Source organism: Seriola aureovittata, chromosome 18, assembly GCF_021018895.1.
Source record: "Seriola aureovittata isolate HTS-2021-v1 ecotype China chromosome 18, ASM2101889v1, whole genome shotgun sequence".
Lineage (NCBI taxonomy): Eukaryota > Metazoa > Chordata > Actinopteri > Carangiformes > Carangidae > Seriola > Seriola aureovittata.
Window position 1 is genome coordinate 8,035,671 of NC_079381.1, and position 12,885 is coordinate 8,048,555.

At 40.8% G+C, this 12,885-nt stretch overlaps 1 protein-coding gene across 1 annotated transcript in view; it reads right to left on the bottom strand.

Moving 5' to 3' along the window:
* The window catches only part of cntfr (ciliary neurotrophic factor receptor), a 233,782-nt gene that overhangs the window by 93,426 nt on the left and 127,471 nt on the right, over positions 1-12,885 (bottom strand). The window contains exon 4 of the mRNA XM_056403983.1: positions 7,211-7,444. Coding sequence (XP_056259958.1) covers positions 7,211-7,444 — 234 coding nt within the window. The remainder of the gene's footprint in view (positions 1-7,210; positions 7,445-12,885) is intronic.

The following is a 12,885-nucleotide window of genomic DNA, read 5'->3' on the forward strand; positions in this document are numbered from 1 at the left end:
TGCCGCACCAGCTAACTCTCTGGCAGACTATGTGTCTTGCAGGCCGACTGCGTGACAGGTCACCAGGGTGACTGGCTGGATATATATGACCCGCTGCAGTTGATGTTGTGTTAGCCGGGAGGCTGGGGTGCAGCCCATGTTGTGATGCTATAAATTGTTTAGCTGACGGCCAGTGAAGACAGCAATAGATAGAAGAATGGACAATACCCGAAAAGGGCAGGGCAGCAATAACTTCCCCCTTATGACACCAAAGGAAAAGGATGTTGTATTTCACCAAGGAGCTTTAGAGGTTCATGACATCTTGCTTATTAAATTATAATGAACTTTTACCGTCCGTGCTCTTTCATCTTTTCTTTATCAGTCTGTCACTTTGTATCTGTCGACCGCTGCACATCATATCTAAAGATGTCATCGAGCCCTCCAGTGCTGGAGTGCGCTAGTGCGTGTGTGTGTCTGTGTGTGTGTGTGGGTGTGTATGACTGAGTGTTTGCTTATGGAGGAAATAAACACCTTTTTTAAACCCCATGGGACAATAACATCCTGTCATGTGTGTATCAGCTTAACACATGCACATACTCACACATATATACACACTTGCTAGCGCACAATTTGACATTTATGCATATTTTTGTAGTTCTTTTTTATTTTTTGGAGTAATTGTAGTGTTGAATATATCCAAACTGACAGACAGAATGTAAACATCCCACAGCTATATACAGTGGTGAAATAATACAAAGAGGAAGAGAAGCAGACATCATAGCGGCACTATGCTTTCATATGACAATACAAGTCAACACACAGCACACACACACACACACACACACACGGCCGTGGTCTCCTCTAGCTGACATTATGTTGACGCACTCCTGGAAAAAGATCACAAATGCTCAGTGAATTTGGTGTGAAGGTGGGACAAGCACACACACACACACACACACACACACACACACACACACACACACATAGACGGGTGACGTCCTCCGTTCTTAATGCAAACCAGTGTAAACACGCAGCGAACAGATGCCGCCGCAAACTACACGCCAAAACACAAAGACGGAGAGAGATGGAGGGGGAGAGGACGTATGGAGTGATCTGAAGAACACTGAGGGAATGAGACGGAGGCCGAGGGCAGAGAGGAGAGGATGCACTGGAAAAAGAAAATGCAGAAAGCAGAAACAGAAAGGTAGAAATATAAAAGAGATAGATATAATCATAAAATTTGAAGAAATTTGAGAGACAAAGCGTGAAGGAGAGAATTTAAAAAAGAAAAAAAATCATAGACAGATGGCTCTGTGCTATTCTCCTGATAACACTTCTATCTGTGTAAAACATAACAAGCCCCCGGTGTAAGTCATAAACACTGCATAAAATCAAACTATCATCATGATGGTAATCACAACAAGTGTAGCCTGTCATGATGTCATTATCACTGTATCTGCACAACACAACAACAGTTTTGTAGGTGACAGTTACCATAATGAAAAATGCAGATAAAAACATCGAGACAGAGAGGAAGAGGACAAAAGAGAGAAAAGTAAAGAAACAGTGTGGAACAATGTGGTAATGAGAAAAAATATAAAAAGAAAAACGGACTGAAAAAAAGAAAAAGTACAGTTAGAGGAAGAGTGAGAGACAAAAGTGTGAGATGACAATCTGAGTTTCAGTAGTTTGAAAGGCAGAATTAAAGTCGGTGTTGCTCCATTGTGTGCCATGAACATGTCATAAAATCACAAACTGTTATCAAGGCAATTATATTCACTGCCAGGCTAGACCACTGGGGTATTGTTCTCGCAAACTTGTAATTCCCCCCTGATGAATCGTTACACAGTGCAACTCTGTTTCACTCTCACGCACACACACACTCTTTGAGACCACCAAAGTGTCATTATGATGCAGAAAATTACCAGCGGTAACTGAAACACATACGTAGACACACACATATACTAGCCTTTACACACAGTATACATCTCTATCTCTCTCTTTCACACACACACACACACACACACAAACACACACACACACACACACATTCTGGTCTGTTTATGCATTGCATCTTTCACCCTGCTGACATAATCTACCATAACATAAAACTCTCATTAATTCAGTATTATTTCAGCATTCAGTAATTCATCACTGCCGATATGATTAACCAAACTGTCACACTGCCATACAGTCTCATTCATCAAACATTTGCATGGAAATGTTACGTTTAACATCAGCCTGGAAGAAAATCTTGATAGGTGGTGTGTGCTTGGCTTTCTATTGGTTCTGTTGACAAGCGGATGGAGTCATGTAGGCGCGGTTTCCTATTTAGCTGATACGGACATGAGCTGGCCGCTGTTCTAAACGGGCGCGACTCTGTCCCTTTACAGCTTTGTTTGATTATCCATTATTCATTTGGCTTAAACAGGATCACTGATTTGTGCATACGCTTTGCACCAGATCCACAGTAAAGCCATTTACTGTGGTGACATTTTGACTCAGCACAGGCAAAGTAACAGGACCAGTCTACCTTTCTCTTCAATCTGATTTAGACCTGAGGTGGAGTCTATAATACAAGAGTGTCAGAAAGAAGAAGAAAACTGGTATGGGAGCATATTTTTCGGTGCCATGGGAGTGATGAATCAAGGTTTTCCTTTTGCGATGTATCAAAATTTGTCACTTTTGGCAGCGATCTGAAGTGGCCTGCCATGACTGATGCCAAAGAGATATCTAATATCACCTGCAGTAGTCAGTTAGCAGCTACAGTATGAATCTTGTGGGGATTTAATTTAAAATATAGCCTGTTCCTTAGACTAATATGTGCGGAAACGCTGGCCAGCCTGTTTTTTTTTCTACTATAATGTTTAAACATTAAATCAGTGTTGCCTAGAAAATCTTTTTTCTCAAACTTGTCATTTAAGAGCAGATCTGCAGCCGTCAATCGTGGAGCAATTCAGCAGTGACAGATGTATTCAAACACCCAAACTGAAGGAGAGAGGAGGGGGCTCAGGTGTAGCAGTTGTCACAGTCGAAGCACTTGTCACAGTAAATCTAAGGTATTAGTGGATGTAATATTAATAAATTTGAAACCACCCTCACTGGGATTTGCCTTAAATAAAGCCAGTGGGGCTTCCTCGACTATATGGAATCCTTGAACACAGTAATTATAGCACAAAGAACAAGTTGCAGTGTAAGTATTGATTGATAATAGGAACAATATACAATGATTCAGCAGTTATCTAATGTAAAATTAAGTATATTATTCCAAAAGAAAACCTTCAAATAAGAAACAAAGAAGGATTTCGCTCCCAGAGCACTCTTGTTAATTTTATTTAAAATGTGCAGTTTTAAAAGATAATCCGCACATGAATAAAGATTTTTCACTTGAGCTAAATACCACTTTTAACAAAGGTGTTTTTATTCCAATTATCCTCAGGGGTACTTGCCATTTACAAGTACAGTATATCTCATCTCAACACCATTATTATGCACGGGCCCGGTGTATAAAACCTTCACCATCAGAATAATGGATCTCAAAGGATGCCATTGCCAACTCACAGGTCAGTATGATATGTCGTTAAATTGACGCTCATTTAGCTTTTGTATGATTATTAAGATGCGCGGCCCTAACAGCAAAATGACCGAATGTCATTTTAACAACTAATCATTAGAGCTTGTCATCCGGCAGCGGGTCTTCTTCTGCAAGGATTGTTACCATGACAATTCAAGTTTTATATTAGCATTTAAAATTTAAATGAAACAGCCCTTCAAATATTATAACATACTATTAAAATTCTCATTTAGCTAAAGGGTTTAACTATGCAAGCAACAAAAATATATTTAAAAAAAGTCTCTTATAGGGGCACTCCAATAATCTTTATTAAACAGCATCATTGGAATTTGGAATTTTGCAGTTCAATCATTCAGTCATTATTTTGTGCAGTTTGAGTGCATCCATATTACAATGTCGTTAACACAAAGTGATAATGTCAGCACTCTCTCTTCAACCCTATTGTGGCAGTAATAGATTGGCTATAATTTCTCAAACAGTATTCCTCAATCTTGCTGCTTTACCACATGGTCGACTGCAGCGGTGTTAGCTTCCACAAAGCGTAGCAGCTGCACAGGGTTGGCATTCAACCCTTGAACTGCAGCAGCTCTGTAGCTCTCTGGTGAGCTTATACTGAAGATGCATTCTTGATCTGACACCTATTATGGAACCACTTGATCACATTCAGCGGGCCAGTTACCTGTTGCAACCAGCTGTACATAAGTTTGACTATATTTCAAACTTTAAAGTCAACAGTAACTGTACAGTTAGTGTCACCACCATCACTCACCACCACATACGAATGTAAGCAAATGAAAGACGTCACCATTTGGATAAAATGGAAGAAAAAGCCACAACGCCCAAGTGACAGAAATTAAGATAGCAGCAAAATGAAAACTAGGCAAGGTAGGATATAGCATGTGTTTGTCCATTATCACATTAATATCACTACAACAGTTTCTCAGTTGCTCTTGTTGTAATGTCATGCGCTTTCGCTAGGATGAGAATCTGTATCTTGCACAAATAAAAAAAAAACCTTTTTCTAAAGTCAGCAGCTAAACAGTTACAAGCTAATGTAACAGCAAACAAGCAGAAATCCCTATATCAAGATAATACAGCATAAAACCACACCTGTGCCCTGTATTCAGCTTGCAGGTAATTGTCAGCTTACAGTGGTTACACTTATCTTCATTTATATATAAATTTGTCATAAAATATGGTCAGATCTCCATCTGAGATACAATAATGAACAAACACAATCTATTTAAACGAATAACACATAAGTCATTGTGTTGTTCTTGTTCATACTGAACACACCATTTAAACATTCACAGTGTAGGTTGGGAAAAAAAAAAAAATCAGTGTACCCCTGAGGCTAATGCCATAAACTAAAGCTAACTGGAGTCAGGAGTTATCAAACCTGGAGTCCAATCAATAAACTGGATTGTGGAGGTGTCGGCTAGAGCTGAATGTGTTTTCAAAAAAAAAGAAAAACACTTGAGTTCAGAAGAAACATCTGCTGGTGTGAAGCATGCCTCACAAAAGAGAGATCTCAGAAGACTTGGGATCAAGAATTGTTGATTTGCATAAAGCTGGAAAGAGTTTCAAAGTGATTTCAAACAGTTCAAATATTCATCAGTCCACAGTTAGACAAACTCTCAACAAATGGAAACGATTTAGTTCAGTGGCTACTCTCCCTAGAAGTGGGCGCCCAGCTAAGATGACTTCAAAGGCCAGACGCAGAATGATCAGTGAGGTGAAAAAATAAAGCCCAGAGTAACAGCTAAAGGCTTAAAGGAATCATCGGAGCTGGATAACATCTCTGTTCGTGAATGTACCCCTATGCAAATCATGGAGCATGGTCGCATGGAACACTGTGTACATGACGGGGCATGATGGAGGAAGTCGCTTCTCTCCAAAAGAGAACATTGCATGCCAAAGAGCACCCTGACACACCAAAATGATGTGGGGCTTCGCCACCTCTAGACTGGAACGGCTCGACATCATGGAGGGGGAAATTAATTCACAGGTTTATGTATCTTCCAGGATGATGGCAGGGTGGCTGTCCACCTGCTGAAACTCGGGGAAGCTGGGTGTTGCAGCAGAACAATGACCCGAAACACGGTAAGTCTACTACAGAATGATTTCAAACAAAGAAAATTCACCTGTTGCAGTGGCCCAGTCAGAGCCCGGACCTTAATCCAGTAGAGATGCTGTGGTACGACCTGAAGAGAAACTTCCACTGCAGATGTCCTGAGAATATGTCTGAGTCGAAGCAGTTTTATGAAGACGAACGGTCCATAATTCCTCCTGAACATTGTGCAGCTCTCATCCGCAGTTTTTGGAAGAGCCTGTTGGAGGTTATTGCTGCCAAAGGAGGTTCGGCCAGTTATTAACTCCAAGGGTTCACTTGCTTTTTCCACCAGCACTGTGAATGTTTAATGGGTGTGTTTAATAAAGTGAAATATTATAATTGTTTTTTTTGTGATATTAGCTTAGGGAGAAGGTGTTTGTTTACCCTTGTGATTTAGATGAAGATTAGATCACATTTAATGACCAATTAATGTAGAAAACCAGGTCATTCCAAAGGGTTCATATACTTTTCTTGCCAATGTAAAACGTAAATGACTGTAGTTTGTCATAGGCAATGCTGACCAAGTGTTAATAGATCGCAAATATGACTTTCTCTAAAAATGGTTGGATGAGACCACTTAGCGTCTTATGAGCGTCCCCAAGAAACAAGATGTGGAGGTTCCAATGTAAAAGACATCTATGACACACTCCGTACCAGAGTGACTCCTACCACCATGACACGTAAAACACGTACACCATAAAGGAAAAACCACCAATTGAAGTGTTGAGTGTTACAAGTAAGAAGAAAAGAGTAAGATCAGCAGAGGGTCAACAGGCCACAAACGGAAAGTGTCAAACGCCAGAGAAAGACAAGAATAACTGTTGGTTGTCACCCCTGCTGAGGGAAAATCATTCCCTTACCTGTCCCTGTTTCTTGTCCCTCAGTCAGTGTAAAGACATTTTGGCACACAACTGCTGTGGGTTCAGATGTTTCTGGTCACAGTAATCAGATTAGCCTTATGCTGACTTGACATAAGTGGACAGCATGATTGCTGGTTTGTATTGAGATGATGTATGAGATGACTGGGAACACAACAGAATTCAATACAGCACGGTCCAGTAATTACCACTTGTGGCTGCAGAGGCCAGTGCTCAGCATAAGTTACATAGTACAGTTACATAAGTTTTTTTTTTTTTTTTTTAAATGTTAAAACTCCCCAACTATGTCAACACTAAGCTACCTTTGAACTTACACAAAGCTGGTGCAGCAGCCTGCAGGACGGCTATAACAGAGCCGTGACGCTCAGTAATCATGAGCATGACATTTCTGTGGTGCTTGAAATTTGAAAAATTACAACTGCAAGTCAAGTTTTATATTTTTATATATTGTTTTTGTCTTTGCATTTACAAATAGAGTTGAGCTGTAATTGCATCATTTTCAGTTGCACCACTTTTCTTTTCTTTTCTTTTTGTTCTCTGATTTCCATTCTGCCTTTTCCTTTTCACTCTATACTGCCCCTTTTCCCAGTTCGCCTCTGGGATGCTTAAAGATTCATAACGTCTTATTAGAAGTGATATTTGGTGGCCATATGCCTGGCTACTTACTGCCGATGTGGAGGAAGATGGTGTCACGCCTCTCTCCGTGCGGGTTCTGAAAGCAGCTGTAGAGTCCGTTGTGGCCCAGGTTCACTTCGGTCAGGATCAGTCTGGGACCTTCTAGACGGTGCTGGGCCCTCACGTCCGTCCCGTTCACCTTCCATGACACCGATGCGTCATTGTCTAGGGAGCCGCACTGCATGGTAACATCGCTGCCCATTCGCTCATACTGGTTCCTAGCAACTGGAAGGAGACAGAGGCAAAGACTAAGTGTTAGTGATATCAGCAACTACTAACAAGTGAAATACCTGGCGTGTAGCTACTGGAGGAAGAAAATAAAAGCCTTTATAAGTATATCTGCATATGCAACAAGCAAATATATTGTGTGTGGGGACATTCCTGCTAAATCTGTCACACTTGTTCCTAGCAACAAGAAAAACAGCCAGAAGCAAAGGGAGATTTCAGCCGATATAATAAACTGAATATTCAGATTTGGAAACATTATTAATTACATTTATTATTACTGCCTAGCTATAGATATGGCTTAGCCACTGATTTGTATCTGCAGCAACAGACCGATGGGAGAAATATTTTTACAATGTTTGTACAGTATCTAATACAGTTGATGTCATTTTTCTTTTAGATATTGTAAATCTTTTGTAGCGAGGGAAGGGTGGAAAAACAAAGTCGCGTTTTGTTCCACACAAAGAGCCAGATCTTGCTTCACCCGAGACCTAGGGGAAAGAGGCACTGGAGGAAAAAAATGTTCTTTTCACTGTGGAGAGTTTTGCAAAAGTTTCTTCAGACTTGTGTTTTCTGTGTTGCCTTTATCTTAGCGTCAACTACCTCACTGCCTTTTGTCCATAGGTTTAGGAAAGTAGTGGGGGCCGTGACCCCGAGGGTTAAGGGATATACGCAAGCCTTATGGGAGTTTTAGCCAGGACACTAGGGTTAGCAGCCTTGCTCTGTTGATAAGTCCCATGGGACCTGTCATGACCACACTGAGTGAAGACCTCAGATTAACACTTAAACACAGAGGATCAACAGCACAACAAGACACAACAATAAAATATTGATCCCCATCTTAGGAAAAGCCCTCGTCTATGAAGAAAGGAAGAAGAAAAAATGTCTCCACTGACCTGGGATCAAATGCTGTCAAGATCCCTGTCTTGCTCTGATGTCTCCCTCCCTGTCTTTCTCTTTGTCTGCGTGTCCCCTCCCCTCCTTTCTCTCTCACCACAATGCCTCTCATTTAGCCGTTTTTCACTTGAGCTAGCTTCCTTCACTCGATCTCCTCACACGTGCCTCTTAACGCAGCCGATACAGATGTCAACCTAGTGTTTCATGTATATTTCATGTCCCATAACAGAGCCATCTATATTTAATGGGACAAGATGCCTGTCCCCATTAACATTAACCTGACACTGTTTGTTCTCTCTGTCTTCCTCTCTGTCTGTCTTTCACTCCCCCTTCAACCTCCCCCAGCCCTTTGCTCTCCGCATGTCTCATACACGCCATCTCTCTCTCTTTCTCTGTAATCACTCAGTCTTCCTCTCCCCTCTGTCCACCCCCATCATCTCCATGTTTGCTACTCCCAGTTTTCTTGAGTCCAAGTAAATGCACTTCCGTTTGCATGTCAGTGGCAAGAAATGCCATTTTTTGTCCTTTGATCTCCTCCCCTGTCAAGTTACTTTGAGCAGATGTGTGATGTTATTTACATGAAAAAGAACGCCCTTGTGCTTTGTGTGGCAAATGCAGAATGAGCGGAGAAGAGCAGGTACAGATACTTTCCTGCTGTTGTAAGTCGGTGAACACGGATACCATTAACGACCAGTGCATAATGCTTCGGGACATGCTGTATCATTTGAAACTTTAATAACTTAGAAAAAACCCTGCCTATCCCTTCCACTGCCTTTAGGTGGCATTAAGCTGTTATCAAAGTAGGAGAGTGAAATCATAATCCTCTTCCGACTGATGTCATCAGAAAAGGGTAGTTACAAGTAAAAAAAAAAAAAAAAAAATGAGGAGGAGCACACCCCATAAAATATTTTGCTGATATGACTTTTTGCAGCTTTTTTTTTTTTTGCGGATGTCCTTGAGAGTCTCCATACAGCGCTGATTCCTTGACCTCCTCTCTTGCCCTCCCTCCCCCCCTCCTCCTTTGCTGCCACATTCCGTCCTTCTTATCTTCTCAGGTTACATCGCTCTTTTCTCTACCTCTGTCCTCTCCAATATCCATTCATCTCCACAGCCTTTGCTTCTCCTCCATCTCTCTCCGCTCCACTCCTGTCCCTTCTCTCAAAACAAACTTCTCGCTCTCCTCCTCCTCCTCACTCTCTGACAGTCAGTCTCTATACCTCTCGTCCTCCACCCCTGTCTCCTCGCTTCCCTCCCTACCATCTGCCTCTATCCACATCCTGCTTTGAATTTTATATTCTCACGCTCTCGTCTTTCTCATCACCTCTCCCTCATTTACCTCCGCCTGTCTTCAGTGCTGACCTGTTATGGCAATACTTTTCATTAACTATGTGCAAAATGTTCCACAGTGACATTTACTGCAAATGTGAGCTGAGGCCAACTCTTGTTGATTCTGATGGGTTTAAATTATTCAGACAACCCAGAACATTTCATTTCACCTGCCTTTCTCCTGTACTGGCACAGTGCAAATAGAGTGTGAGGATGTACCTAATATTAGCAGTTGGACATGTATGTGATGGGTAGTGAGTTCCTGCGTGTCATTGGCTTGCAGGTGTCAACAAAAGGAAAAAAAACACAATGTACTGTATTCAACATATTCTAATGTGATTTACCATATCAAGAATTTTGCTGCTTGATGCTTCCCATCATATTCTAATTCGTTTGAGTTAAAATAACTTCAAAGAAACCCTGATTATGATTTGAAAACAGCTACATAATAATGCAGCCCCAAGGTGTCCTGATGGAGCGCTGTGTGTTTTATTAATCCCTTAAAAGTTTTTCTATATCTTTCAACAACATGTCAGTTCATCTCTCTTTCAATACTTTCTGACTCACCACAGTTTTCTTTGCACAACAATATAGGCGTATGGCACAGAGGAATAGGCTTTATCGGGCCAAGGCTGCACAGAAAATTCTTGATGTGATTAATTCATTGTTGGTTTTGGTCTTTTCTGTGTGATCTGTTCACAACAAGAAAAATAAAGAATGTCTTAAAAGCTTTAAAGAATTCTAATGATCTAAATACCAATTTCTGTCTCTGTTTCCATTAAGGTTCAAACAGGTCATTTGTGATTCTATGTTCAGGCACGACTACTCTCTGCTGTAGCAATCACTCGCTGTTACCTTTTGTCTTTGCCTTTGTCTGCGCCGCTGTAAGTTATTCTCACTGTCTGCGCTTCCCTTATCTCGTTCTCCACCTCTCTGCTCACCTTCCCCTCTCCGCTCTCCATCACTCTCTCTCTCTCTCTCTCTCTCTCTCTCCCTCACACCTCGTAGCTGCTCCCTCACAGCCGAACTTCAGCATTGATCTGCAGTGTATCGCCGATCATGAGTATTCTGCGCACATGCCACCATACATAATACACCTTATAGCAACACAAGCCAAAGGAAAATAATAATCACAGTTGTGAGTACACTCATGTACTCACTCGCACATATATGCACAGGCTATCACACGTAATGTCCTCATGCCTCATCACCATACAGACACGCAGGCCTAATAACCATAATGACATTCAGCTCAAGTGCTATTGATCCCTTGGTAATAGACAGTCTATTGGATGCAGCATTAGAGCAGTGTTATTCCGAAACCAAATGAGAACTAAAACCATCAATGTCCTTCAAAAAGCTTAAATTTGACTATTTATACTCATTACTCTGCTTATGTATATTGATGCGAGCTGACAGGGCCCTTCAGGAATAAACCTCCTATGAACCAGCAGTTCAAATAATTCAAGTTATTTTCAAATTTAGACAAGTTTTCTGTGCCGCAGTAAAGAGGAAGTCAAGTGAGTGATACCAGTGATGGAAAAACAATGAAAAACACGAGATAAACAATGACAACAACAAAAAAATAAACACGTTGCAACTTAATATAATTTTTTATCTGATGTCAATCAAATCTAAGCCACTACGATCAGTATGAAACATGCTCACAGGGTCCTTGTTTTCTACTACTGGCGCAACATCGAAATGCAAAGGCATGCTACAAACATGTAGAACGTGTTTGTTTATTTTAATCACAATGTGTCAGAGTAAACTATTATTTGAATTTGCGCACTTTTCTTTTTTCATATAACTGTCGTTTAATTGTGTTATGTGGTATTTCTTACCTCCCACAAAACACATGAACAGTCAGTGATAAATATATAAGCAGTACCTCAAAATTAATCATGAGGGGTATCAAATGTACAACTCATGCACTCCTGCAGTCTCAGTAGTGCAAATTCATGCTGCACTTGCTGTTCATACACACAGAAGCTTCATTTAAAATTAAATTTGCAGTGTCAAGAAAATATCAGTTATGTCATGTCTGCAATAGAAGTGGTGAAACAAACACTTTTGTATTGTTATATATTATGTTTAATAATAAGGACCACGAGGGAAAGTTGAGCATGGAGCACTGAGAGTATCTTAATTCTTATGCAGCCTTGTGATGTTTTCCCAGAGCAGTGCATTACCATAAAGAGCCAACATCATGTTATGTTGTGAGGTCACTGGTGCTAAGACCTGCAGGACAAGCTAAGACAAGCACACATCTCTATCTAGGGGCTATTTAAAGAATGATGAATACACATTCATACGCACATGGACACAAACTCCCCCCGGGAATGAACTGCAAACATAGATTCATGGGCTGTTTACTAAACTGATAAAGTGATGAGCTACACACACACACACACACACACACACACACACACTGCGCATACTGTACATGCCAAAAGTCAAACATCACATTTGTGAACGTTAACACATGAATGCATACCCATAGGAATATACACACTTTTTATGTTCATATACCTACAGTATACTGTACAGTATATTTACAGTGAATGAAAAAAACATAAACACACTGTAATTGTTTACACTTGTGATGCACACACACACACACACACACACACAACTCAAACCTCATCCAGTGACCCAAAAATCTGCTTTTCCGTCCCCAATTAACTGGTCTTTAGTCTGAAATTTGTCCCCAAAGGTAGCCTATGACAGAAAGACACACACACGCACACACACACATACACAAAGCAATGCTAGTCAGAAGGACATATTTAGGTGGGTGGTATTCTAAGTGCATGTGTTAGACATATAGTACCAGTGAAGATCAAGAACTGTAAGAACTGGAGTCAAAACCACTGGAAGTGAGATGTACAATATATGGAGAGTTGGTGGTAGAGAAAAAGGAAGAGAAAAAGAGGAAAAGAAAAAGTGGAGAAGGTTAAAGAATGAAGACAAAATGAAGAAAATGGTTTAAAACAAAGGGGCAGGCTGTGAGATGCAGTGAAAATAAGTCCAGGGAGACGGAGACACAGAGAATCAGTGCTGTGTTGTCTGCTTTATATAATCAGAAGGACACTGGTAAATTCATGTCTTCATCCTTTGCACCTTGATTAACTGTAATTCAACCAGAAAGATCAATTAAGGTCAAATTATCGTTAGCAGACCTATCAGAGAGGATATTCATGAGCACAAGTAGCTCC